We start from the raw sequence: 22,760 nt of genomic DNA, 5'->3' as shown, positions 1-22,760 counted from the left end.
GTTTGGATATGTTTTCATTTGTCCTTAGTAACTTAAGAATGAAATTGCTTGGTTAAATGGTACTTATGTTTTAATTTTGAGAAACTTCTAAACTTTTGCCCAAGGTGGCTGCCACATACTACATTTCCACCAGCAAAGAAGAAGTATTCTAATTTCTTCACATTCTCACCATTATTTATTGTCTGCCTTTTTTATTATAGCCATCCTATGAAGTAGTATGTCATAATGATTTTAATATACATATTAAATAATATACATTATATAAATGTGTATATATATAAATATATGCCATGGAACATGGCATGCCATGTTCATATAAGCAATGCCATGCCATTGAACAACTGGCAAATATATAATATATATATAAATAATATACATACTAATATACATTAGTCATATGATAAAAATGATGTTAAGTGCTTTTTCATGCATTTATTAGCCATTCATATGTCTTCTTTGGATAAATGTCTATTAAAATTCTTTACCCATTTTTTATATTTTTTAAAAATATTTATTTATTTACTTGAGAGAGAGAGAGCAGGAGGAAGAGGGAGAGGGAGAGAGAATCTGTAGCAGACTCCGCACTGAGCACAGAGCCTGATGCAGGGCTCGATCTCACAACCCTGAGATCATGACCTGAGCCAAAACCAAGAGTCGGATGCTCAACTGACTGAGCCACCCAAGTGCCCTTGACCATTTTTTAATTAGGTTATTTGGGTTTTCAATTACTGAAATTTAAGAATTGTTTATATATTCTGGATATAAGACCCTACTCGTACATATGATTTGCAAATATTTTTTCCCATTCCTTGAGTTGTCTTTTCACTTTCTTGGTAGTCTCCTTTGAAGCATCAGTGTTTTTAATTTTTATAAAGTCATTCATCTCTTTTATCACATTTGGTTTCATATCTAAGAAATCATCACCTAATTGAAGATCATAGACTTACTCTTGTATTTCTTCTTAGAGTTTTGTAGCTTTAGCTCTTACATTTCAGTCTCTGATTAGTTTGAGTTCATTTTTGTATGTGGTGGGAGGTAGGGGTAAAAATCATTATTTTGCATGTGGATATCCAATTGTCCCTGTACCATTTGTTGAAAAGACTGTTCTTTCCTCATTGAATTACCTTGGACATTTTGTTGAAAATCAACTGACCATAAATGTTAGGGTTTATTTCTGGACTCTCAATTTTGTTTCATGGATCTATATGTCTATCCTTATACCATCTTGTTGTTTCTTGATTTTATAAAGACCCATCTATCTTAAGGGCATTTAAAATCAGTCTTTAGGGGCTGGCACAGTTTTCCCATTTTTCTTTTTGTCTGTTGCATGATCTTTTATCTTATTCATATTTCTGCTAAAATGTCATTTGAGCATTTGAAATATCATTTCTTGGCTATTCTCCCTAAAATTGCTCCACACTCCTGTTCTATCACTCTCTACTACCTTTCCTGCTTTATTTTTTTCACAGTTTATCTCACAATCTGAAATTATTTATTGTTTACATGTTTAATACGTCTTCCCCACTAGAATGCAAGTTCCATGAGGGCAAGGATATTTATTCTGTCTGACAAGGTGCCTGGCACTTAGTAGGAAATCAGTAAATATGTGTGGAATAAAGGCATGAATCGTGATTCCTACAACAATTTTCATTTCAAAGCTATAATGGTTTTTCCAAGCAGTTAATTATGTAATTGGAGCATGCCATTGAACAACTGGCATACCTTCTAATAGCTCATCACATTATATATTTTTGACGATGCATATTTGAAGGTATCTTTTGTCATATATGCACATATTTATTCAAACAAAAGTTAATTGAGTGCTAACTATGTGCCAGCCATTGTCCTAGAAAGTCAATGAAAAGATAACATAATAGATATGATTAATGGAGGTGATTCAAGTATCCCACTTGCATAAAAATCCATGTGGATGTAGATGCCTCTTCACTAATACTCTCTGATAATACTCTTAGGAGTCAGGCCTAGAAATGGCCTCGAAGTTTAATGTTCTTGATTACAAGGTTCCTTCTTGGTGTTTCAATAATTAACAACCCTCCAATAGATCAAAACCTCATCTTGAATTTCCATCAGTACAGAAGTTTTGAGGTTCTGCTTACTTCACTTCCCAAAAAGATTTTCAAACAACTATATATTTTGGGGGTTTTTTAAGTAAAAGATAAGAAAAGTCAATTCTTTTATAACAAATAAGCCAGTTTACCCTTGATTTTTTACCAAGTAGGCCTCTTGATTATAAGAGACTCAACCTAATAAGACATAAGCAAAAAAAAAAAAACGGGTTTTAATTCATATATAGTTAGCTGAAACTCCAGGATGGGCAAGCTTCAGATGAGGCTTAAAGTGGGCTCATGACCTGTCTGTGGGTTGGTTCCTATCTCAAAAAGGCTTTCCCATCATGGTAAAAAAAATAGGTCAGAAACTCCAGACCCTCTCAGATTTAAAACTAGCAAGAGAGAGCAAGATTCTCTTTCCTGGAGATCCTAGTAGGCATCTCATTACTCCTTTTTGATTGGATTACCTGCCCATCTTGTAAACAATCATATTTCTAGAGGATACAGTGCTTTGTTTTAGGCCTAGATAACATGATTCATCCAAAGCATACAGGCTGAGAATAAAGAAGTGGGTGATTATTCAAAGAGAAATTAAGGTTAGAGCTCCAGTATTAGGATGAATGGATCTTAGACAGCAAAAGCAAAGGTATCCATTAAAAGTTTTATACATACTGCTAGGAAAGACAATGGTAATTAGAACATATCATAGTAAATCAGTTCATTACAGCATCACCGAATATTTTTCTGGAATGCAGTTCCCTAATCCTGAATTATACCTCCCAACACACACACACACACACACACGTGTGTTATTTGTATGTGCACATGTACACACAAGTGCTACCATTTCCTTTGTTCTTGCCACTAGGTTGTAGAGCATTGCAAGACCAAATCAGATAACTACCTTCAAGAGATTATAGATTACGACTGTCACAGGGCCTCACTGTTACATAACAATCCATTTTATCATAGCCTCTCTAAAATAAGACCCCGTATTTTAATTTGAGCAAGATTGACACAGACCAGAAGCATGAAGTCAAGTCAAATGATGGGAGCAGATTCTCAAAGAAGCAAATACACCCTTGACTTCCAGCCTGTTATTTATATTTTCAGCCAGGAATTTCATTCATTGAAATCAGTATCTTAATAGAAAATTGAAATGCTGATTTTCATTAAATAAGCTATTTATTAGCCTCTTAGTTCTGACCTTTGGCTAGAACACTGTATTTCCTCTTTGCTAATCCTCTTTAGTTTCTGACTGCTTCTTGGCTGTGAGCTATTCTCTCCTCTTACATTTTTATGGCCCCGTTACCAGGCAGGTGGAACTCCTTGTATGTGAGATGAATACTCTCTCTGACATGCTTTATGGGACCCAACAGTCACAACACAACCTATTAGCCATACCATAGCATGCCCAAGGGCAGTCTAGCTTCAGATCAGAATTTATGGTTGTTTGTCACATTTATAAAACCACAGTGTCATCTTTATTATTTCTATTATTAAAAAATATATTGAGGCAGTTCTTCACATACTTGGCACATATGAAATTTGCTTCCCTTAGATTTTTAGTGCTTTCCAGATTGACAATAATATAAAATAGATATAGTCAGTGCCTTGAAAGAGAACCACTAGAAAGTATTCTCAGCAATTTACTTTGTAAATAAAATCTGTTGCATATGTTTCCGTTCAGGTTTTACAGTGGCCTGGGGAAAACCAGAAGTGTATATACCTTCCACATATTTCATTGTGCAATATAAAATTTTCACATTAGAAAGATATAACCCAAATTTCAAATAATTTAGTTGGAAACATGCAGATTTTTGGGGAAGCACAAAGGTAAAATGTTTAAATCATATTAGTTCCTTTCTTACTATTTTCTAATTAACCACTGATAACAAAAAAGGATTACAAGGTAAACTGGTGTATTGAATAAACCTGAAATATAGCTACATCAAGCTATTTTACATTCATATCCACAGATGGTGAGCCATATAAATACAAAACTATTATAAACTATAGTTGCTATTACCCTATGATAACAGTTTTAACAAACCTAGCTCAATTAGAGGAAAAGTTATAATTAAACATGTCTTTAAAATAAAAATATGGGAAAGTACTTATGGTAATTGCAGTTACCTATAATTTAGAAACTATTCATTAGAGACTCTACCATAAAAATCACATTAGTGGATACTGTTTTGCCCCTGTGTTGCAAGTGAACTAGGTAATAGTTAAACATTATATTTATTATTATGAAATATGATAGTAAATTAAGGATAGTCTCATTAAACGGCCAAACCTAATTAATCCAGTTCCCAGCGACTCTTAACATATGCTAATTAAGCCAGGAACAGTACTCAAATTTGCCTTGAACTATCTAAGAGGTAGGGATTAAAGGTATCTTGAAAATAAAAATATAGAAAGCATTTGGGCATTTACATTTGTCCACAAGCAAATTAATAGGCTAACTAAGCAAGATTGCTGGGGAAAACATTACACTACTTAAGAAAGCAAACATTTCCAATCACCTTTAAGAACTTTCCCAGTATATATTTATATAAATACAAAATATATGTTAATGTATTTCTTTAGTTGTTTTTTTTTTTTCTTAACTCCTTATTAATCTTTGACCTGCTAATCTCTGGTAACACTTGGTTCACCTAGTTCCAGTATTTGTTCTGTTCTTAAAAGTTATAAAAGTCTTTCTTTCTTTCTTTCTTTCTCTCACTCTCTCTCCTTCCTTCCTTCCTTCCTTCCTTCCTTCCTTCTTTTCTGTAACCAAGTATGTGCTCCCTCTGGGGTCCCGAGTCTTTCAATCATCTCGGGTCACCCCATCCCACTTTACATGGAAAAATATCATTTTCACCATGGTCCTCATACATATCCCAGCTCAGGATCATCAAGAATTCCTAGGTTTGGGGGTGCCGGGGTAGCTCAGTCAGTTAAGCGTCACCTTCAGCTCAGATCATGATCCCAGGGTCCTGGGATCGAGTCCTGTATTGGGCTCCCTGCTGAGTGGGGAGACTGCTTCTCCCTCTGCCTGCCGCTCCCCCTGCTTGTGCTCTCTCTCTCTCTCTGACAAATAAAATCTTAAAAAAAAAAGAATTCCTGGGTTTGTTATCGCCTCTCTAGGTCATTCCTGCCAATGATTCCCCTTCTGCTGAACTCTTGATCTACATTGTGCATTCACTCTTATAATAGCTTCATCTTTACTACAGCCTGAGTGTGACGTGGATTTACTCCTGGTGCCATCATTTCCCCCCTAGGTCTCAAAGCACAAGCTCTTGTGTTTAACAGACTTTCATTGATGGTTTAGGGTTTGGGGAGATAAGACAGCACAGAATACTAGAATATTAGCCCTCGTGGTCCTAAATATTTATCAACTATTCCTTATCACAGTTTCTCCATATTCTTGACCTCTTTGTGTTTTCAGTGTTCTCCTCTGTCTTCCAAGGCTTCTAACTGCCTCTCCGGGAGCTGGTGCCAAACTCAAAACTTCTATTACTGAGTATTTCATTCTTCCTCTGTTCCACCCTCACTCGAGCTCTGGTCAAAAGTTCTCCCCTTTCTCAAAATAAAAACCCTGCTATTTCTAAGCAATATAATCATCTACCAAGGAGATGGATTGTACTACTCTCCTAGAAAGCAGTAGCAACTTATTTAAATGCCATATTTTCCCTTGCTATACATTTGCAAACTTTCTTTCACTTATTCATACAGTCTCTTCTAATTGGTCATAATATATGTGCATGTAACTGAAACAATGCACAATTTTGTTATTGTTATAAGTATAGCTTTTGATTTTTTAAAACTGCTAGTCAAAGTGCATTTCTACACATGATAATGAATAAATACTTACTAATATCTTCTTGCCCAGGTAATTTCAAGCTAGTTTCAATCATAACTTATGCCTATAGAAGCACTAAGTATTTTGTCTTTTGTGTACTAATATAGGCTAACCCTGAGACCTTAAGTGAAACGTGAATCTTTTCTATTGTAAGGCAGTTAAATTGAAGATACTTAGCTTAGATATATAACTGATCACTTTTTTTATGTCTTTTTTTACGTAGTTTTGTGTGAGAATAGAAAAGAATCCTGGCCTTGGATTTAGTATCAGTGGTGGAATTAGCGGACAAGGAAATCCATTTAAACCTTCTGACAAGGTAAGAAGTGAACTTCTTATTTATTGGCAGTTTAAATTAGAAAAACACTGTCTTTTACTGCAGAAAAAAAAGGTCAGAAAAAAAATCTACTGGGCTTTAATAAACTAGCTAATTATGAAGCCAATTAAGCACATTTTCAGCACAGGGGAAAAAAATTCACTGCAGTTCTTGACAAATCCTAAGAGTAGGAAAAAAAATTAAGGAAAATTGGGTTTTGCTTTTTGTTTTGTTAACAATTGTATATATTTTTTAAAGAAAACTATACACACAATTTATAACAAGTTGTTTCTAAAAGTTTACCTGTAGATAATGTTTCCTCATAGTAACAGAATGATTAAATAATGCTTCATTGCCAGGGCCAACTGACTGAAATGTTGTTAATTAATCATGTTGATAAAGTATTTCACTAATAGAAGTATAGAACTGAAAGACCACAGAAAACAAACATTCTATGGGAAAATCAAAGTTAGCCATGGCAGAAAAATCAGGGGCTCCTCTCATGCTTAGCTCTTTGTCAAACCATGGGTAAAAGTTCACCCCCACCTCCATGCTGAACACCCAACATGCTGTCCATCCATACTCCCATCAGGCCTGTATGATCCCATTGTGGACTTGGACCACCTGACTTTTTTATTTTAAAAATGTTACCCTGAGTTACATAACCTACCCTGCTACTATCAGTGTTTAATGCCCTCAGCTTTGAATCAGTTATTTTTTTTAAGATTTTATTTATTTATTTGACAGAGAGAGACATAGTGAGAGCAGGAACACAAGCAGGGGGAGTGGGAGAGGGAGAAGCAGGCTTCCTGCGGAGCAGGGAGCCCGATGCAGGGCTCGATCCCAGGACCCTGGGACCATGACCCAAGCTGAAGGCAGACGCTTAACAACTGAGCCACCCAGGCACCCCTGAATCAATTATTAATTATAATTTGATGATAATTGAAACTATCTGCTTTTGACCTCATCACATTTAATTGCATTAAGTGACATCACAAAACTTAGGGATGATGAAAAAAGACAGAAATTAGATATGAGTAAAACCTCCACAGGCTCTCTATTTACCTTTGAGTCACAACCTGAGAGAGATTCTTTCACCTCATCACTATTATAGATCATAAAACTGCTTCTAAAAAAACCTGGGTGTCCCTGCTCTGGAGATTTCTATAGCCTGAAACAGAGCCTGTAATCCCCTATTTTCCTCTACTTCTTCCCAATCTTCTTGTTTTCCAACATTCTTTATGCCCTTCTTCCTTTCCTTTCTCGAAAAGAAGAGAGGAAGAGGTTGGACTATAAGGTAGAATTATTCACACTATACACATTAAGATGGTAGGGACAAGAAAGTAATCCCCAGCGGCTATAGACGGGAATACCTCTGGTCAACTGGTTGGAATGTGCATGAGGCAGCCCTATAGAATTCGGGGAATGCCAGTTAGCAATGTCTGTTCATAAGTAACTACTGCCTTTCTATTTTGAAATGATGTTGAGGATAACTGATCTAGTAGAATTAAAATATTCACGGTTTAGTAGGATCAAGTGTTTACTTAATTTTAACAAATTATAAATATATTTTAAGACAAAAAGTATGAAAGTTCAAAATTATCAGAAACATATGATGGTATTTTAAAAAACCTCAATCATTATGCCTTATTCATCTTGACTCTTCTCTTTGTCTCTGGTTTCACATCTTCTCCACAAGTTCTTTCAATGAGAAATTAATCACCGTATCATTCTTCAGATAGTTAAAATCCAAAAGACATGTTTTTCTCTCCTTTCTCACCAGCTTAGACACCTTTTCATTATAATTTTTGGAAGGCACAGGGTAATAAATGTTTTAAACTAAGGATGAACAGATTGCTAAATAGTCAGGAGGTCTGAATACTATTGCTTTTCTGCTGTTATTTTCAACTAAAGGAGAGAATAAATGAGAGACTTTAAAATTATTGCCTGTAATTCTTCCACTATGACAAATAAGAACATTTTATAACTATTAATTTAATTTCTCATTTTTAACATTTTGATGACTCTAGTGAGACTGAACTATTTCTATGATACTATAATTTGCTCTTTTGGTTAAATGCAACAAATATAAAGCTTGAATTGATAATGTGTCTACTGAAAGATTTCCCCTTGAAAGCACTTTTCTTCACCTGATTACTCTCTAAAACACTTCACAATCTGAAAAGTGAATCTCTATTATTGCAAAATTGATGAGAGTAATTAGAAGTTCCAAATCTGCAGAAGACTTTCAAGACTGCTCTTAATTTATTGACTACTTTTGATGTCACGCCAAACGTATGGTGGATATTTAGTTAAAAGTGTACAGAGGATCTAAAGACATTGGGTCTGACAATTACAAGAACTTAATCCACTCACAAGGAAAGGGATTAATCTCTTGGAAATTCAGTTGCATTTCTTTAGCCCCATGTCCCATTCTTGTAGTGGTTGCATAAAATTTAGAGTAGAACCCAGTGCCTAAACTAACCAAAAAGGCCAAACAGAAAATGAAAATGAACTTAAAAAATACTCTTCTCTCCAATGCTGAAAAAGAGACTTTTTTTTTTTTTAATGAGTTGGCTAATTTATAGCTGAGGGTGAGGAGAACCAAATTAAACAGATATTTAAATTCAACAGATACTGCCTGAGTCAGAGGTAGATTCTTTGTAAGGAATCCTAGTCAGGCAAAAGCTTAAACTTTAATATGATACATATTCTCTTCCAATAAACAACTCATGGATTAGAAATATTCTCAGAAGCACACTCTATTATTTTACTTACTGCTCATGAATGTTTGAATGCTTTGTAAAATTCTAAGTATCCAAGATAACTGAATGTCTTTGAGGCATTGAGGACCTTATATATAAAGTAGCCAGTAGATTTATTCCATCCTCTTCATTATGATTGATGGGAGCCACCGTTTCAGCCAAATGCCAAGGACTATTGTGAGATAGGATCCAAACTGATTACTTGCTATATAGTCAGACAGGGAGAGCATAAAGTGTGAAGTAGTCACCCCAAAAGCCTGGGACAAAAGTGAGCTGTGTTGTTCGTCTGGCAGAAGTTCCCTTTTAAATTCTGGGGTAGCATGAGATTATGCAGAAAACACTTAAGACAGTCCAAAAGTTAACTGAGGCTTTAGAAGGAATTCAAGATTAAGCCAGACATGGGGACTGTTTTGTACTAGACCTTGAGAGCTTCTAACAGCACCTGGTCTTACAAACTTAACTCCTCTCAAACACCCCAAGGTTGTCCTAATTGAATATGGTCTTCTGGGGCTAAATGGATGGAGCACAGTTAGTCCTGCTTCTCATGTCACTGTCAGAACAAGGTTTAATAATTAAACAGCCCTATTCCCTTATCACGGAGTTCATTATTTTGGGTTCACTGCCAGGTGAAAACTGCTTTTACATACTTAGAAAGGGAAAACTGTAGAAAACCAGATGAATATGGTCCTACATAATGCTTGCTTCTGCCCTCCCAATAAAGTGGATGGAAGCCATGATCTGGTCTATTATCATAGGAAACATTGCTCTAAGAATAGCCATATGCTACAGAGAGATGAAGATTTTGATCTAACAAATCTGATGATAATAATAAAAGTAATAAAAATAACAGCCTTTTATTGAGTATCTATACTCAATAAATATATACTCCTGGTCACTCTATTAGGCTCTTTATACACTTACCTGATCTTCATAACAACTTGTGTTAGTTGAGTATTATTATCCCTCATTTTGCTGAGGCCCAGAGGGGTTAATTAGCTTGTCCAAGGTCATTCAGGTGATCTGTGGCAGAAAAGATTTGAACACAAATTGATCTGACTCTAAATCCTCTTCTCTTAACAAACACTATGATGTATGCCTCTCTCTGCAAATGCCACTTAGCAGAAGAGCCACATGACAAATTTATACCCTGTAGAGTTGAGACTAATGTGATAAGCAATTACATAACTTTTGGACTAAGGTATCATTATAGTGGTGATTCTGCCAATGGAACAAACCACAGTAATCTTTGCCTATTTTTAAATGTTCATGGGATAATAATTCATGTTTGCCAAATTCAAATAATTGACCAATACAATTTCCACCTGATGTTGTTAGAAAGAAGAGACTAGATTAAATGGATAACTGATACCATGTTATTGTAGTGACTTCATAGGTCAGCCCAAGACTCTGAAGATGAGTGGATTTTTAATGATGCATTCACAGGGACTGATATCCCTCCTTGCCTCATTTAAGGAGAGAGGGACTAAGCTCTTAGTTTAGGGACTGATATCCCTCATCATTCAGGGACTGATATCCTTCCTTGCCTCATTTAAGGAGAAAGGACTAAGCTCTTAAAGTTTAAAGATATTAAAGAGGGACGCCTGGGTGGCCCAGTTGGTTAAGCTTCTGCCTTTGACTTAGGTCATGATCCTGGGGTCCTGGGATTGAGCCCCACATTGGGCTCTCTGCTCACTGGAGAGCCTGTTTCTCCATCTCCTTCTGCCTGCTCCTCCCTCTTCTTGTGCATGCTCTCTGTCAAATAAACGGGTAAAATTTTTTTAAAAAAAATAAAGATATTAAAGAAAACTCATAGCCCCTTTCTCTATATCCTCTAAAAATAGTAATGAACAGTCCCATGAACAATTATCTAGTCATAGTATCAAAATGAAAGCCATGTTACAGATATCTTCAAAACACTGAACATCAGAAAATATACATACTGGGACACTGGGACAAAACAATCACTGATTCTCCACAGTTTGAACATAATAACCACATTCAGCAGATGTCATAGATCCTACCCATATTTTTACTGATTTGGGCAATCTGCATGTAGACAAAAAAATGATAGGAGAAATAAATCCATGTTCTCAAAATTTTTAAATGTCTTACTTTGCCTATAGTACAGGTAAAATCCCAAGCCCAGGAAAAATACTGGAGTCATGGCAAATGTAAAATATAATTGGCAATAAGCTCTACATAAATGTCCTGAAATTTAGAATACCTTACTCTATTTTATCCTATATGACGTCTAAAAGATTGACTCCAGATGCCAGAACAGCCTGCAAACGGGACTTAAACACTTTACAACCCCCCTTCCTCACCTAGAAAAACAATGGGACTTTTTCCTTGTGTGGAGATGGGTATTGCATCAAATAAAAATTTGTATATGGTTAATATTAAGAGAAGAGGGACTAGATGTGTGGAATCAAAGCATTTACTTGATATCTTTACCCAGGAATAATAACTGCCAGAGGCACACTTGGCAGTGGCAAGTTAGGAAAGCACAAGAATAATCTTCCAGGTGGCTCAGCCTCATGGCATAGGGTGATTCATAAACACAAAGTTGCAGAGATATGCTCTTACTTATGAAAAGGGTACAGTCTACATGTCTATCTCTTGTCATGTGTTCTTCATGGATATAAAAATCAAGAATAGAAAACACATTTGTCTAGAACTCCATAAGCATATTATTTATATTTACTGCATAAATACTAAACTGCCTATAACACATTTCCTTTATTTTGTACTACTAGACACATATGATTTATTTTATATATTTCTATATTAATTTTATACTATAACATGTATCTGTCCTATCCTTAATTCTACTTCAAGTGATTACATAATGCAAAGTAATTTGGAGAATATATGGATTATGTGAAAGTAACATTCAGGAACAAGAGAGATAATACTGTTTACATACTGCATTTTGGACTAATGTTAGGAAAGGATTAAAACATCTTTTTTAAGATATAAAACTAAATTTTTATTTTTTTATCTTTTTTATTTTCTTTTTTGGGGGGAGGGGTGAGGGGAAGGGGCAGAGGGAGAGGAAGAGAGAGAATCTTAAGCAGGCTCTACATCCAACATGGAGCCCGACGCAGGGCTGGAACTCACAACCCTGAGATCATGACCTGAGCTGAAATCAAGACTTGGACACTTAACCGATTGAGCCACCCAGGTGCCCCTAGATATAAAACTAAAATTTTAAAATTAAATACCAAGCGGGCACCTGGGTGGCTCAGTCAGTTAAGCATCTGCCTTCAGCTCAGGTCATTATCACCAGGTCCTGGGATTGAGACCCACATCGGGCTCCCTGCACAGTGGGAGGCCTGCTTCTCTCTCTCCCTCTGCCTGCCGCTCTGCCTACTTGTGTTCTCTCTCTATCTCTCTGTCAAATAAATAAATAAAATTTTTAAAAATAAATAAATAATAAAATAAATAAATAAATACCAAGCATAAATTATTTTACAACATAACTGGTTACTTCAGCTACATCTTAGTCAAATTGTAATTTGAGGTTCAGAATGTCACTTTGAAGACATTAAAAGTGAGATTTTTTAAATAAAAAATGTATTTTTGCATATTCTGTTCTTTGTGTTGAAAAAATCCTGAATATATTCAGAAATATTGATAGAAATGTAGTCTTCACAATCTTCTATCAGTAGGATTCCCACAGGTATTCCACTTACATGAAACTCTTTAAAGGCATGGCACTGTGCTTTAGCCAATAGGATAATGTAGCTTCTAGACATTATAATACAGAGAAGACAAGACATGGATTTCAGCTTATGAAAGAATATAATAAAACTAAACACAGGCTTGGTTCTTCACAAAAATATCACTGGGGTATACATGTGAAAAATATAAGGCAATTAAAAAGTACCATTTTAAATAAGAACACTGGGATGTTTTAATTCAACAATAGGTTTAGAAAATCACTGGAATTAAGATTACTATCACTTTATGATATTTTATAGCAATCAGTAAAATATTCTTCAATAAAATTAAAGCCCAAGTACATAGCTACTATATTAGTAGTTATATTAGTTGCTAGAGTTATACATTGTTTATGTTCCATCTGCTGCATCACTTTAGCCACTTAGCATGAAACAAAGTAAGTAAAATATGCAGTCAGAAAATGGTGTGGGAAAAGATTTAGAGACTTTTAAATCTGTTACTATTTACTGGAAAAGTGCCAGACACTTCTCAATCAAAATATGAAAGCACTTAAAATTAGTTCATAAATAATACCTTATGTAATAACTAACAAGAATTAACAGACCCATCAATGAAAGAAAGTTAATTACTGAGGGTCAAAAAGATCTTTGGGAAGTGTGAAGTTTTTTTCCATTTATGAAGTTACTACTACATGATTTAAGTGCTATTCCAGGGGTCTCATAGTATTTCTAGTTTCTTGCTTGAAAAGTTTATAAACCAACTAGAATTCTTGGAAATATTATGAGAAATAAAACAAAAAATAAATAAAAAGGAATAGCTACCAGGTCTCTGCCCCTAGCAATATTATCTAAACTTTTTTACCCACATAATATTTGAGATATATCTCAAAAATATGTATTTAATAACAATATCATCCATGTTTCCTCCACTCCACCCCCAAAGTTATTCTATGCTGGCTCTGGCCTCCAGAGAATCACTGGTAAGCAAAATAATAGACTCTACATATCCCTACCAAGCAAGAACATACTCTAGAGCTTTAACTTTTGTAGTTTGTATTTGCCTAAAGTCAGTTCCCCTAGATGGAAAGCCCAAGATGGGAACTGTTGTGCAAGCAGTTAATTGAAGAAATGCTCTCAGGTGAAATCTAAAAGGAAGGAGTGATGCAGGATAGGGCAAGGAAGAAACTGGGCAAAGATGTGGGAAGCGTGATGGCACAGAGTGCTCAGGACGATGAGTGGTACCACAGAGTTGTCTCACCATGAAGAGGGAAACAGTCTTGTTTCCTCACCTTGAAGAGGGAAACAGCCTCCACACAAGGGAGGAGGGAATAACCTTCCAAACATTTCACAGTAAGTAGGTATTTCCTCCTTGGGTTTCCGGTATCAGGGATTGGCTGTAGGACATTCCCAGGGTGGAGGGTATAACCTTCCAAGCATTTCACAGTAAGTAGGCTCCAGGCTGAGGGTAATTTTCAAGAGAAGTGTCAGATGTGAGCCATCGGCCACACCTGTAGGATGAGAACACCAATTTGATAAAGGGAATCTGGGCAGGTCCCCAAAAGCGTCCGTTACACTATCATGAAAACAATAGATTTTTTTTCATCTTTCAGACTGAAAGCCCTTCAGGGCTAGAGATTCCAACATGCTTGCATCTATGAGAAGTACTGCCTAGAACCTGCATGCTTTCAACCCTGGTATCTAACTGAGATTGCCAAAGCAACTGGTATTTCAGTATGGACCTGGAAATTGACCATGTCAGACTTTTTGCAGTGAGACCCATTTAAATCTGATTTTGAATCCTTGTCATTTTTTTATTAATTTTTTTCTTAAAAAAAAAAGACACAACTATATTCTACAAATACAGTCCTAGTTTCCCTAAGAGATAGTCATCGCTAATTGAACCAAACCTGTGTTCTTTGGTAACTAAAGAAAGGGTTTGCAAAACTAGATCGGAAGGAGCAGGGAAGTTTGGAGTCAACACCCTTAGATGGGAAAAGAAAAAAAGCCAGGTAACAGGAGATAAGATCACGGGAATCTAAGACAAGTAAAAAAGAAAATCAGATGACTACAAAACACTTTTATCATGTCATTTTTCTCTTTTGGGTGTGTGAAGAAATTATGTAAACTCAAAGAGCTGATTCTTAAGTTCTGCAAATTCTGACTTAAATTCTCCCTAAGATCCTTCTAATAAATTGGGAGAAAGCCACAGACAGATGAGACTAGAGTTCCAGGAGTAAGACAAGTTAACCTGAAAGTCTTAGAACTATGCCAGAAAATTAAGCTAGTAGATCAGAATTTAGAGTGTGTTATTTTTTAAAAATAAAAAATTAACCAAAATATATATGTATATATATATATACTTAAAATATATATTTAAAAATACATATCTATTTTAATAAATCCAGAGTTAGATTAAGCAGTGAGTAGATAATAACAGTTAAGGATTATTACATGAGGCCCAAAATTGCAAATATGCATTTGTTTAATTGCCTGTCACCTTTACAATATAATTAGTATAGCTATACATGGTCAGCAACTAATTCTATTGTCTTAAGTATAATGGAGTAGAAAACTACTTCCTATATTTGAAACCTAGTTGATCAAACCCCATCACCATATACAAATGACATTTCCATAACAAGGTACTATCATTTAACCCCCCAAGGACATTCATTAATAGGAAATAGGAAGCAACCTCTTTTCATGTTGGACTAAACACATTAAAGTGATTAAAGAAGAATCATATCTTACTTTTGTTTGTTTCTTTGTTTACTGAAGTATACCAAAGTCTCTTCGAATGAGAAAAATCATATGTTCACTCTATTTCCTCTGTGGAAAAAAAATATATTTCTACCTTGACTCTGAATGATGAATTTAGTGGGATACCTGGACTTGGGAAGATCGGCTTATTCCTTTACTGCAAGAAAGACTCCACAATATGTTCAGTGTTGTATGACACACCAACTGGGGTGGCTTCAGTCCCCTGAAGGACTCCATCTCTGAACTATAAAATGATAATGGGCAAAGAGATAGAGAATCAAGAACCACTTTTCCTTAGGTATCTTCTGCCTGAGTGTGAATGGCTTCCCTTCCATTCATCAGCCACGTGGTGGGTCTCAATGCTTTTACTCTGAGTGACACGAGTCATCATCCTGTAAAACTGTAACACATTCTTGGTTCCAAATGTCTACAACCGCAGAGCCGTTTCCTTAACTTACACCTGTTAAAAATTTGCACAGATAATAAATGAAAACATTGCCACTATAACATTTTAACTAATAGAGGAAGGTAGAGACTCAAAAGTGAAAAAGAAAATTCTTCTTTGTCATTCCTCGCTATCCTGCCAATGCACAGCTTTGGCCTAAGAACCACTTCATCAGTCAGTGTATCAGGAATTCACAACTGTGTGCCTTCTGGGTGTTTATCACTGGTCTTTTTGACCTCCTGAGTTCACTGCCACTTCTGAGCAATACTTCTAGCCTGGTCTAACTATACAACGATGTGTTAACCATTAAATAAAACCAAAACTTAAGTCTAAAAGAATCACAATTTGACTGAATCTAGCTTCCAACAACATAATTTTTCACTTCAAAAATCTTATTTTAGCACAAGTGACAAAGTTTTCACTGAATTCTTCACTTTGCGGTTCATTATTTTGAAATAGTGTCAAAAATTATACCATTGAAGAGGCTTTGAGGAAGCCTACAGTGATGATAATCAAAAAGCTGATTACCGATACTATTTTAGGAATTGCTACAAAGAAGAATCCACAGCCACCTACAGTCCCTACTCCTGTTTCTAATAGTTTCTACTATTTTATGCTATATATGAAGCTGGAAGGAAAAGCCAGGAGGGGCTCTGACAGAAACAGTAAACTGTTCAAGCTGAGCAATCCAAATATTCACTACCCCTCAAGGTGGCATATTAAATATAGGCTTTAAAGAATTCATGAAATAAAAGAAATGAAAAATATTTTTTTATTTTTTTCAAAGAGGCAAAAATCTGAAAAGACAATATGTGAAGGAGTGTGATCATTTACCTTTAAGAGAAAATATGAAAATCAAATGAAAGAAAAATTTTTCAGCTCAAGAATTTCATTAAGATATGAACAGGAAGCAAAGGTACTTTCAGTCACAATGGACAGACATCCCAGAGATGTTTCATTGTTTGTTAATAATTGGAATACTGGAGGGGCGCCTGGGTGGCTCAGTCACTAAGCGTCTGTCTTCCGCTCAGGTCATGATCCCAGGGTCCTGGGATCAAGCCCCACATCGGGGTCCCTGCTCTGCAGGAAGCCTGCTTCTCCCTCTCCCACTCCCCCTGCTTGTGTTCCTGCTCTTGCTGTCTCTCTCTCTGTCAAATAAATAAATAAAATTTTAAAATAAATAAATAATTGGAATACTGGAGCAATTAATAAAAGGAAAATTGTAATTATAAAGTAACCAAAGCCAAACATAATTTTAACACTTACATCCAAATTTCCCCCAAAAAAGAATAGTGCATTATGATCAGCATGAAACTATAAAAAATATTCTGGTAGTCAATTTGTCATTTCTTATGGGAATCTCAAATAAAGAGGAATAAATAGCTTACTTTTTGGTTGCTTTTAGAAGTCAGAAGAGCAGTATCTTGAAAACTATATATATTTGTGTTATTTGGCTACTAAACATATATATATATATATATAATGTATATATTTATTCTCTATATTGGTAGTTAATATATATATATATATATTTAAATTTGGCTACTAAACAAACCTTTAAAATGACCTAAAAGAAGGATGCAAGCCTAAAGGGCAAACAATGTGTAGTTCATCCATTAGGATCATCTCCATTATATTGCCATTAGGGTATTTGCAATCATGTAGTCAATTTCTATGGGTTTTACCAGTCTCCTTGTTGTTCCAATGAATGATTAATAAATCTTTTACAAATGTAGCCAAGTGATTTCTTTTTTAATGTTTACATTATTTAAAAATGTGTGAAAGAGAATTTAATAAAGAAATATATACACCATCTATATGTTTATTCCTTTAAACATCTGTGCATAAGATTTTTGAGAAATTTTAGAGGACTTTGGTCAGTTGTAGCATATTTATATCTCTGTCTCTTGAGGGTCAAATTTCCTAGGCTTCTAAACAATTATTTCTGTTCATCTCTTATGGATTTTACATTTCATTGTTTTGTCAACTAAAGTTCATTAATACACGGAAGCATCATATCAAACTGCCAATGTCCCTTCTTCTTCCTCTCTTCCTCCCCACTCTCCTTTAGTTTCTAATGGCCAGGGATAAATCTCTTCTTTTGATACACGTAGATTCCTCAGTTGTTAAGGTATAGCAAATTGTTCAAAGCCTAAGATTTGACACTCAACAATTAGTTTGAAAATATTTTGTGATCACACTCTGATTCATAGAGAGGAGAACTACTGATTAAAACCTTAATATCCTTGATGGGTCAAGTCCTCTACTAATCACAGGGGTTAAGTAAATGCAGTCTATTGTGTATGTGTACTTCTGCTTCCATGAGCTACAACATAGCTTCATATTAACCTTTCCCAACCCATGAAAAAAAAAATTATTTGCACATTTTTGGCAAAAAAAAAAAACACCCAAAAAACAAAAAAACCTTTAATATCTATTGAATCTATAGCTGTGTTTTTTCTTTATGAGTCAGTTTTTCCTCCAGAAACACTTTTTGAACTTTCATAATTATATGAAAGCATAAAAGACTATACTCGATAATATTTAACCAATGTGTTCTGAATTGTGATGATAAGAGTATGTGATTTTTATTTGAGATACAGCCTTCCTAGAAACCAATTTCTTACCATCAGCTAGAGCCAGGATTTTTCAGAATTTTAAAGAAAAGCATATTTCATAAATTGAAGTTGCAGTTCCCTTAAGACAAGTTCTATTTTGGGGTCTACATTTACAACAGCTGAGACTGTCACAGTCATTCACCTTCATCATTAAAAAGCCATATAAAGTACCTTTCTCCTCTAAAGTTAGAATATTAAATGTTAGCCTTGTAGACTAACTTTCTAAGTCCATTAAAGTTTATGTCTAGAGGTGTATAGACTAGGTAATCAGTAAGGCAAGGTCAGATCTTAACACTATGAAAAACCTCCCATACTCACTACTTTTCAAAATTACTTGTGAAAAGTTAAAACTTTTTTAAAAACCTATTCTGGACACTTTTGGAAAACAAAACCATCTATGACTTGCATAAAGACAGGGTTTTTTAAAAATGGGGAAGAAAAATGAAATGGCAACAGGTCATCCCTATTAGCAGCACCTGGCCAGCCCTCTCTAGATTAGCTTTGGTGCAAACGTGTGTGGGTCCCTCTGTGATGCATGAGTCCAGGGGGTTTGTGTCTGACTCAAGCACACCCAGATATCGGTGTCTGAGGAAAGCAAACATATATTCTTTGGAAAAGGCTGCAGTATGTATTTTATTGCTCTGTTGTGAGATGCTCTCTAGAGGTGGTGCTAGGGGAAAACCATTGTGCTAGTCATGAAATGTCAGACATTAGAAAAACACACTCAGACAGTGTGTTAGTACACATAAGTCAGTAACTAGATTTTAGCAGCTATTATTGTAAAGAGCTAATGCTCCTGACTTGGAGATACCAAAGGAAGTAGCCCCTGAAAGTTACTAAGAACCATCAGATAGCCCTCTAGTTGGGACCCATGTCCACTACTGAGAGCGAACAACAATTGGAACCATTACCACTGAGAACCACCACTGGAAAACCACAGATGAGGTAGTAGAGACTTCCCAGCCTTCTTCCCATCCTCTTCCCTGAATAGGAGATGCAAATCCTCTTATCTGCTGGGCATTCAAGGGAAAGATAACAAATGTTGGCCTTTCAATATACTCCAGATTGAGGGTAAAGAAGAATTTCTGGACAATACATAGGGAACAATTAGAGACTCAGAAACTCTCAGTATGGGTCTTACTGGATATAAAGACCTTGGATTGTAGCTCAACCTTCAGATTTTCAATAATTATGGTAACATTTATTGACACTACACTGAATGCCATCCACTGTTCTAAGTATTTCTGTATATATATACTCAATCTAATAACTATGAGGTATTGCCATTACTATACCCATCTTACTGATGAGGGAAATTTAAGTACACAAAAGTTAATTAACTTGCCCAATTTTTGAATGGTGAACACAGGCTAACTCCAGAGCTATGCTCCTACTTCTTACACTATAGAGAAGGCAGAAAAAAATGCCTCCCCACCCCCCTACCACCCAAAGATAGCCACATCCTAATGCCTAGAACCTGTGAATATGTTATATTACATGACAAAAAGGACTTTGCAGGTGAGTTAAAATTATGGACCTTGAGATGAGGAGATTATCCTGGATCCAGGTGGGCTTCCAATCTAATCACATAGGTCCTTAGAAATAGAGAATCTTTCTTGACTATGATCAGAAGGAGATGTGAATATAGAAAAATGGTCAGAGATAAATACAATTGCTCGCTGTGAAGATGGAAAAGGGGGACTATGTGCCAAGGAATGTGGACATTTACTAGAAGTTGGAAAAAGCAAGGAAGCGGATTCTCCCCTAGAGATTCCAGAAAATAATGCAGCCCTACCAACACCTTTGTTTTAGCCCAGTAAGACCAGTTTTGGACTTCTACAGAACCATAAGATAATAAATTTGTGATGTTTTAAGCCACTAAATTCATGATAACTTGACAGCAGCCACAAAATACTAATATATACTGCCTTGCTGAAAAAGAGTTACTGAGGCATTTTCCTTCCTTGGGCAAAATGGTTTTGCTATAACCTTAGGGGTATAGGTTGTTTTGTTTGTTTTGAATGTATTACATGGTAGTTTGTCCCACATTTAACACTCAACCAAATGTTACAAGAAAATGAACAGCGTTCCACAGACTTATAAAATTGACCAGATGTCATGATATGGATCTTTGATACATACATGATGGCTTTTTACCAACCAGTGGGAAGTTCCTGTTCTAATGTTCAGAAAACAAATAGTCTGATTCCTCACCAAATTCTGTCATCAGGGCCAAAGTATTCTTTGAAATCTCAGAATAAAATGAATTTGTTGAGAGGGAGACTGACACATTACTACATGAGCTTTTTCCAGAACTGTACCAAAGTCATCAATATTCATCATAACAGATACCACAAAATGGGTTCAGGGTTATTTTTCTCATATGGCTGTATGTATATACATAAGTACAGTGAAAAATCAGAGCACTGGCCTTTACAGGCAGTCTTTTGGGAAACATTCCACCTCCATAAATTATGAATGCCACAGACCCTTATCAAACATAACACTCATTTCTATCTGCTTCGACTAATGTGTCAGTATGCTGCCTGATAAGATATATTTGTATATGTATAGAAAAAAAAACTATACCAGTGGGCAGTAGCAGTTTCTTAGTTGAGGAAATGTATTGATTGAAAAGAAATATTAAAGCTTTAGAAAGCAGCAATAAATGCTTTGGAAGACTCAGGCCACCATAGAGTAAACTTCAAAGCAGATCTTCAGGGGGCATCTGGGTGGCTCAGTCGGTTAAGCAGCCAACTCTTGTCATGATCTCAGGGTCGTGAGATCCAGCCCCGTGTCAGGCTCTGTGCTCAGCAGGGAGTCTGCTTGAGATTCTCTCTCTCTCTCTCTCCCCCTCCCCCCACTCCCCAGGCTTGCTCCCGCTCTCTCTAGAATAAATAAAACTTTAAAAACAACAAAAACAACAACAACAGCAACACAGCAAGTCTTCAGAACAGCGGTTGAATCCCACAGAGCTTTGTGATGGATGAAATTAAACCTGCCACGTACATTACACTTGTATTCTTTCAGCATTCAGGTTGTGGAGCATTACCAGTTCCTTCTAGCATTGCAGATATGATGGTGGTAATTTAGCTCCTGTGGTCTGGATTCATGAAAACATTATTAAAATGGTTCCCATAGAATAAGCTGAAGAAAGGCAATCAAAATTAACTAGGTAGCCCAGACGTTGACTGCTGGAATAAAAAGAACAACTTCACCTCCAGCACACAGAGATGTAGTGGCTTATTTTGGGCAAGGGCATTCTGCCTGTTGTACAGAGACCCGGATAGCAAAGAGGGGGACTACCAGAAGGACCAAGCACATACAGTTTCCTGGACTGATGGCACGAGTGTTATGTGCCCAGTGTGTAAAGGGCTGTGGGGATTATACTTGTTTTCACAACCAGTGCCATTCCCTGGTCTGGTGGATTCACCATCATGCCTTCTGTTACGGTCCTTTTCAACCAACCCATTTTCTTATTCCTTTTGAATTGGCCATTTGTCCAACCGAATAGACAAAAGTAACTAGCTGAGCATCACTCTGAATAGTGACACTATTAACCAAAAATTTTTTTAAAGTTTTTATTATTGGGCTCCTGGGTGGCTCAGTAGGTTAAGCGACTGCCTTCAGCTCAGGTCATGATCCTGGAGTCCCGGGATCGAGTCCCACATCGGGCTCCCTGCTCGGCAAGGAGTCTGCTTCTCCCTCTGACCCTCTTCCCTCTCGTGCTCTCTCTCTCTCATTCTCTCTCAAATAAATAAATAAATAAAATCTTAAAGTTTTTATTATTATTTTCTTGATGTGATAAGTGGTACATAATTATTATAGAAAAATTAGAAAAGACATAAAGCAAAAAGGAAATATATATATATATATACACGTATATGTGTGTATATGTACATATGAAGTCTCATTCCCCAGTATAACCACTATTAATATTTAGGAATATATCCTTCCAGATATTTTCCCACACAAATATGCATATAAACATGTTTCAGCAAAAATAGTATCATAGCATAATAATAGCATCATAGAGTATAATGTTTTATAACCTGCTTGTTTCACTAAGGACTAGGATATTCCTGTAACTCCCGTCTAGGAATTTAATGATCACATATCATACTATTGTGTGAATTTACTGTAATTTAGTTCATCGATTCTCTGTTATTAGACTTTTAGGTATGGTTTTTAACTTTTATTATTACAAATAATACTATGATGAACGTATTAGTAAATGAATGTTGCAACTTGTCTAGTTAT

The 22,760-nt window shown here is 35.8% G+C and overlaps 1 protein-coding gene across 3 annotated transcripts in view; it reads left to right on the top strand.

The window, feature by feature from the left end:
• LRRC7 (leucine rich repeat containing 7) overlaps window positions 1–22,760 on the top strand; it is a 317,511-nt gene that overhangs the window by 279,293 nt on the left and 15,458 nt on the right. For all 3 annotated transcript variants that reach the window (XM_088022969.1, XM_028102462.2, XM_088022968.1), the window contains one exon: window positions 6,140–6,232. In XM_088022969.1, the coding sequence (XP_087879095.1) occupies window positions 6,140–6,232 (93 nt within the window). The remainder of the gene's footprint in view (window positions 1–6,139; window positions 6,233–22,760) is intronic.

Source organism: Eumetopias jubatus, unplaced genomic scaffold (assembly GCF_037043125.1).
Source record: "Eumetopias jubatus isolate StellerSeaLion01/CBP00866 unplaced genomic scaffold, mEumJub1_p1.0 scaffold_4, whole genome shotgun sequence".
NCBI classification, from domain to species: domain Eukaryota; kingdom Metazoa; phylum Chordata; class Mammalia; order Carnivora; family Otariidae; genus Eumetopias; species Eumetopias jubatus.
The sequence above is the reverse complement of the archived record's forward strand: the minus strand, read 5'-3'. Positions and strand labels throughout refer to the sequence as shown.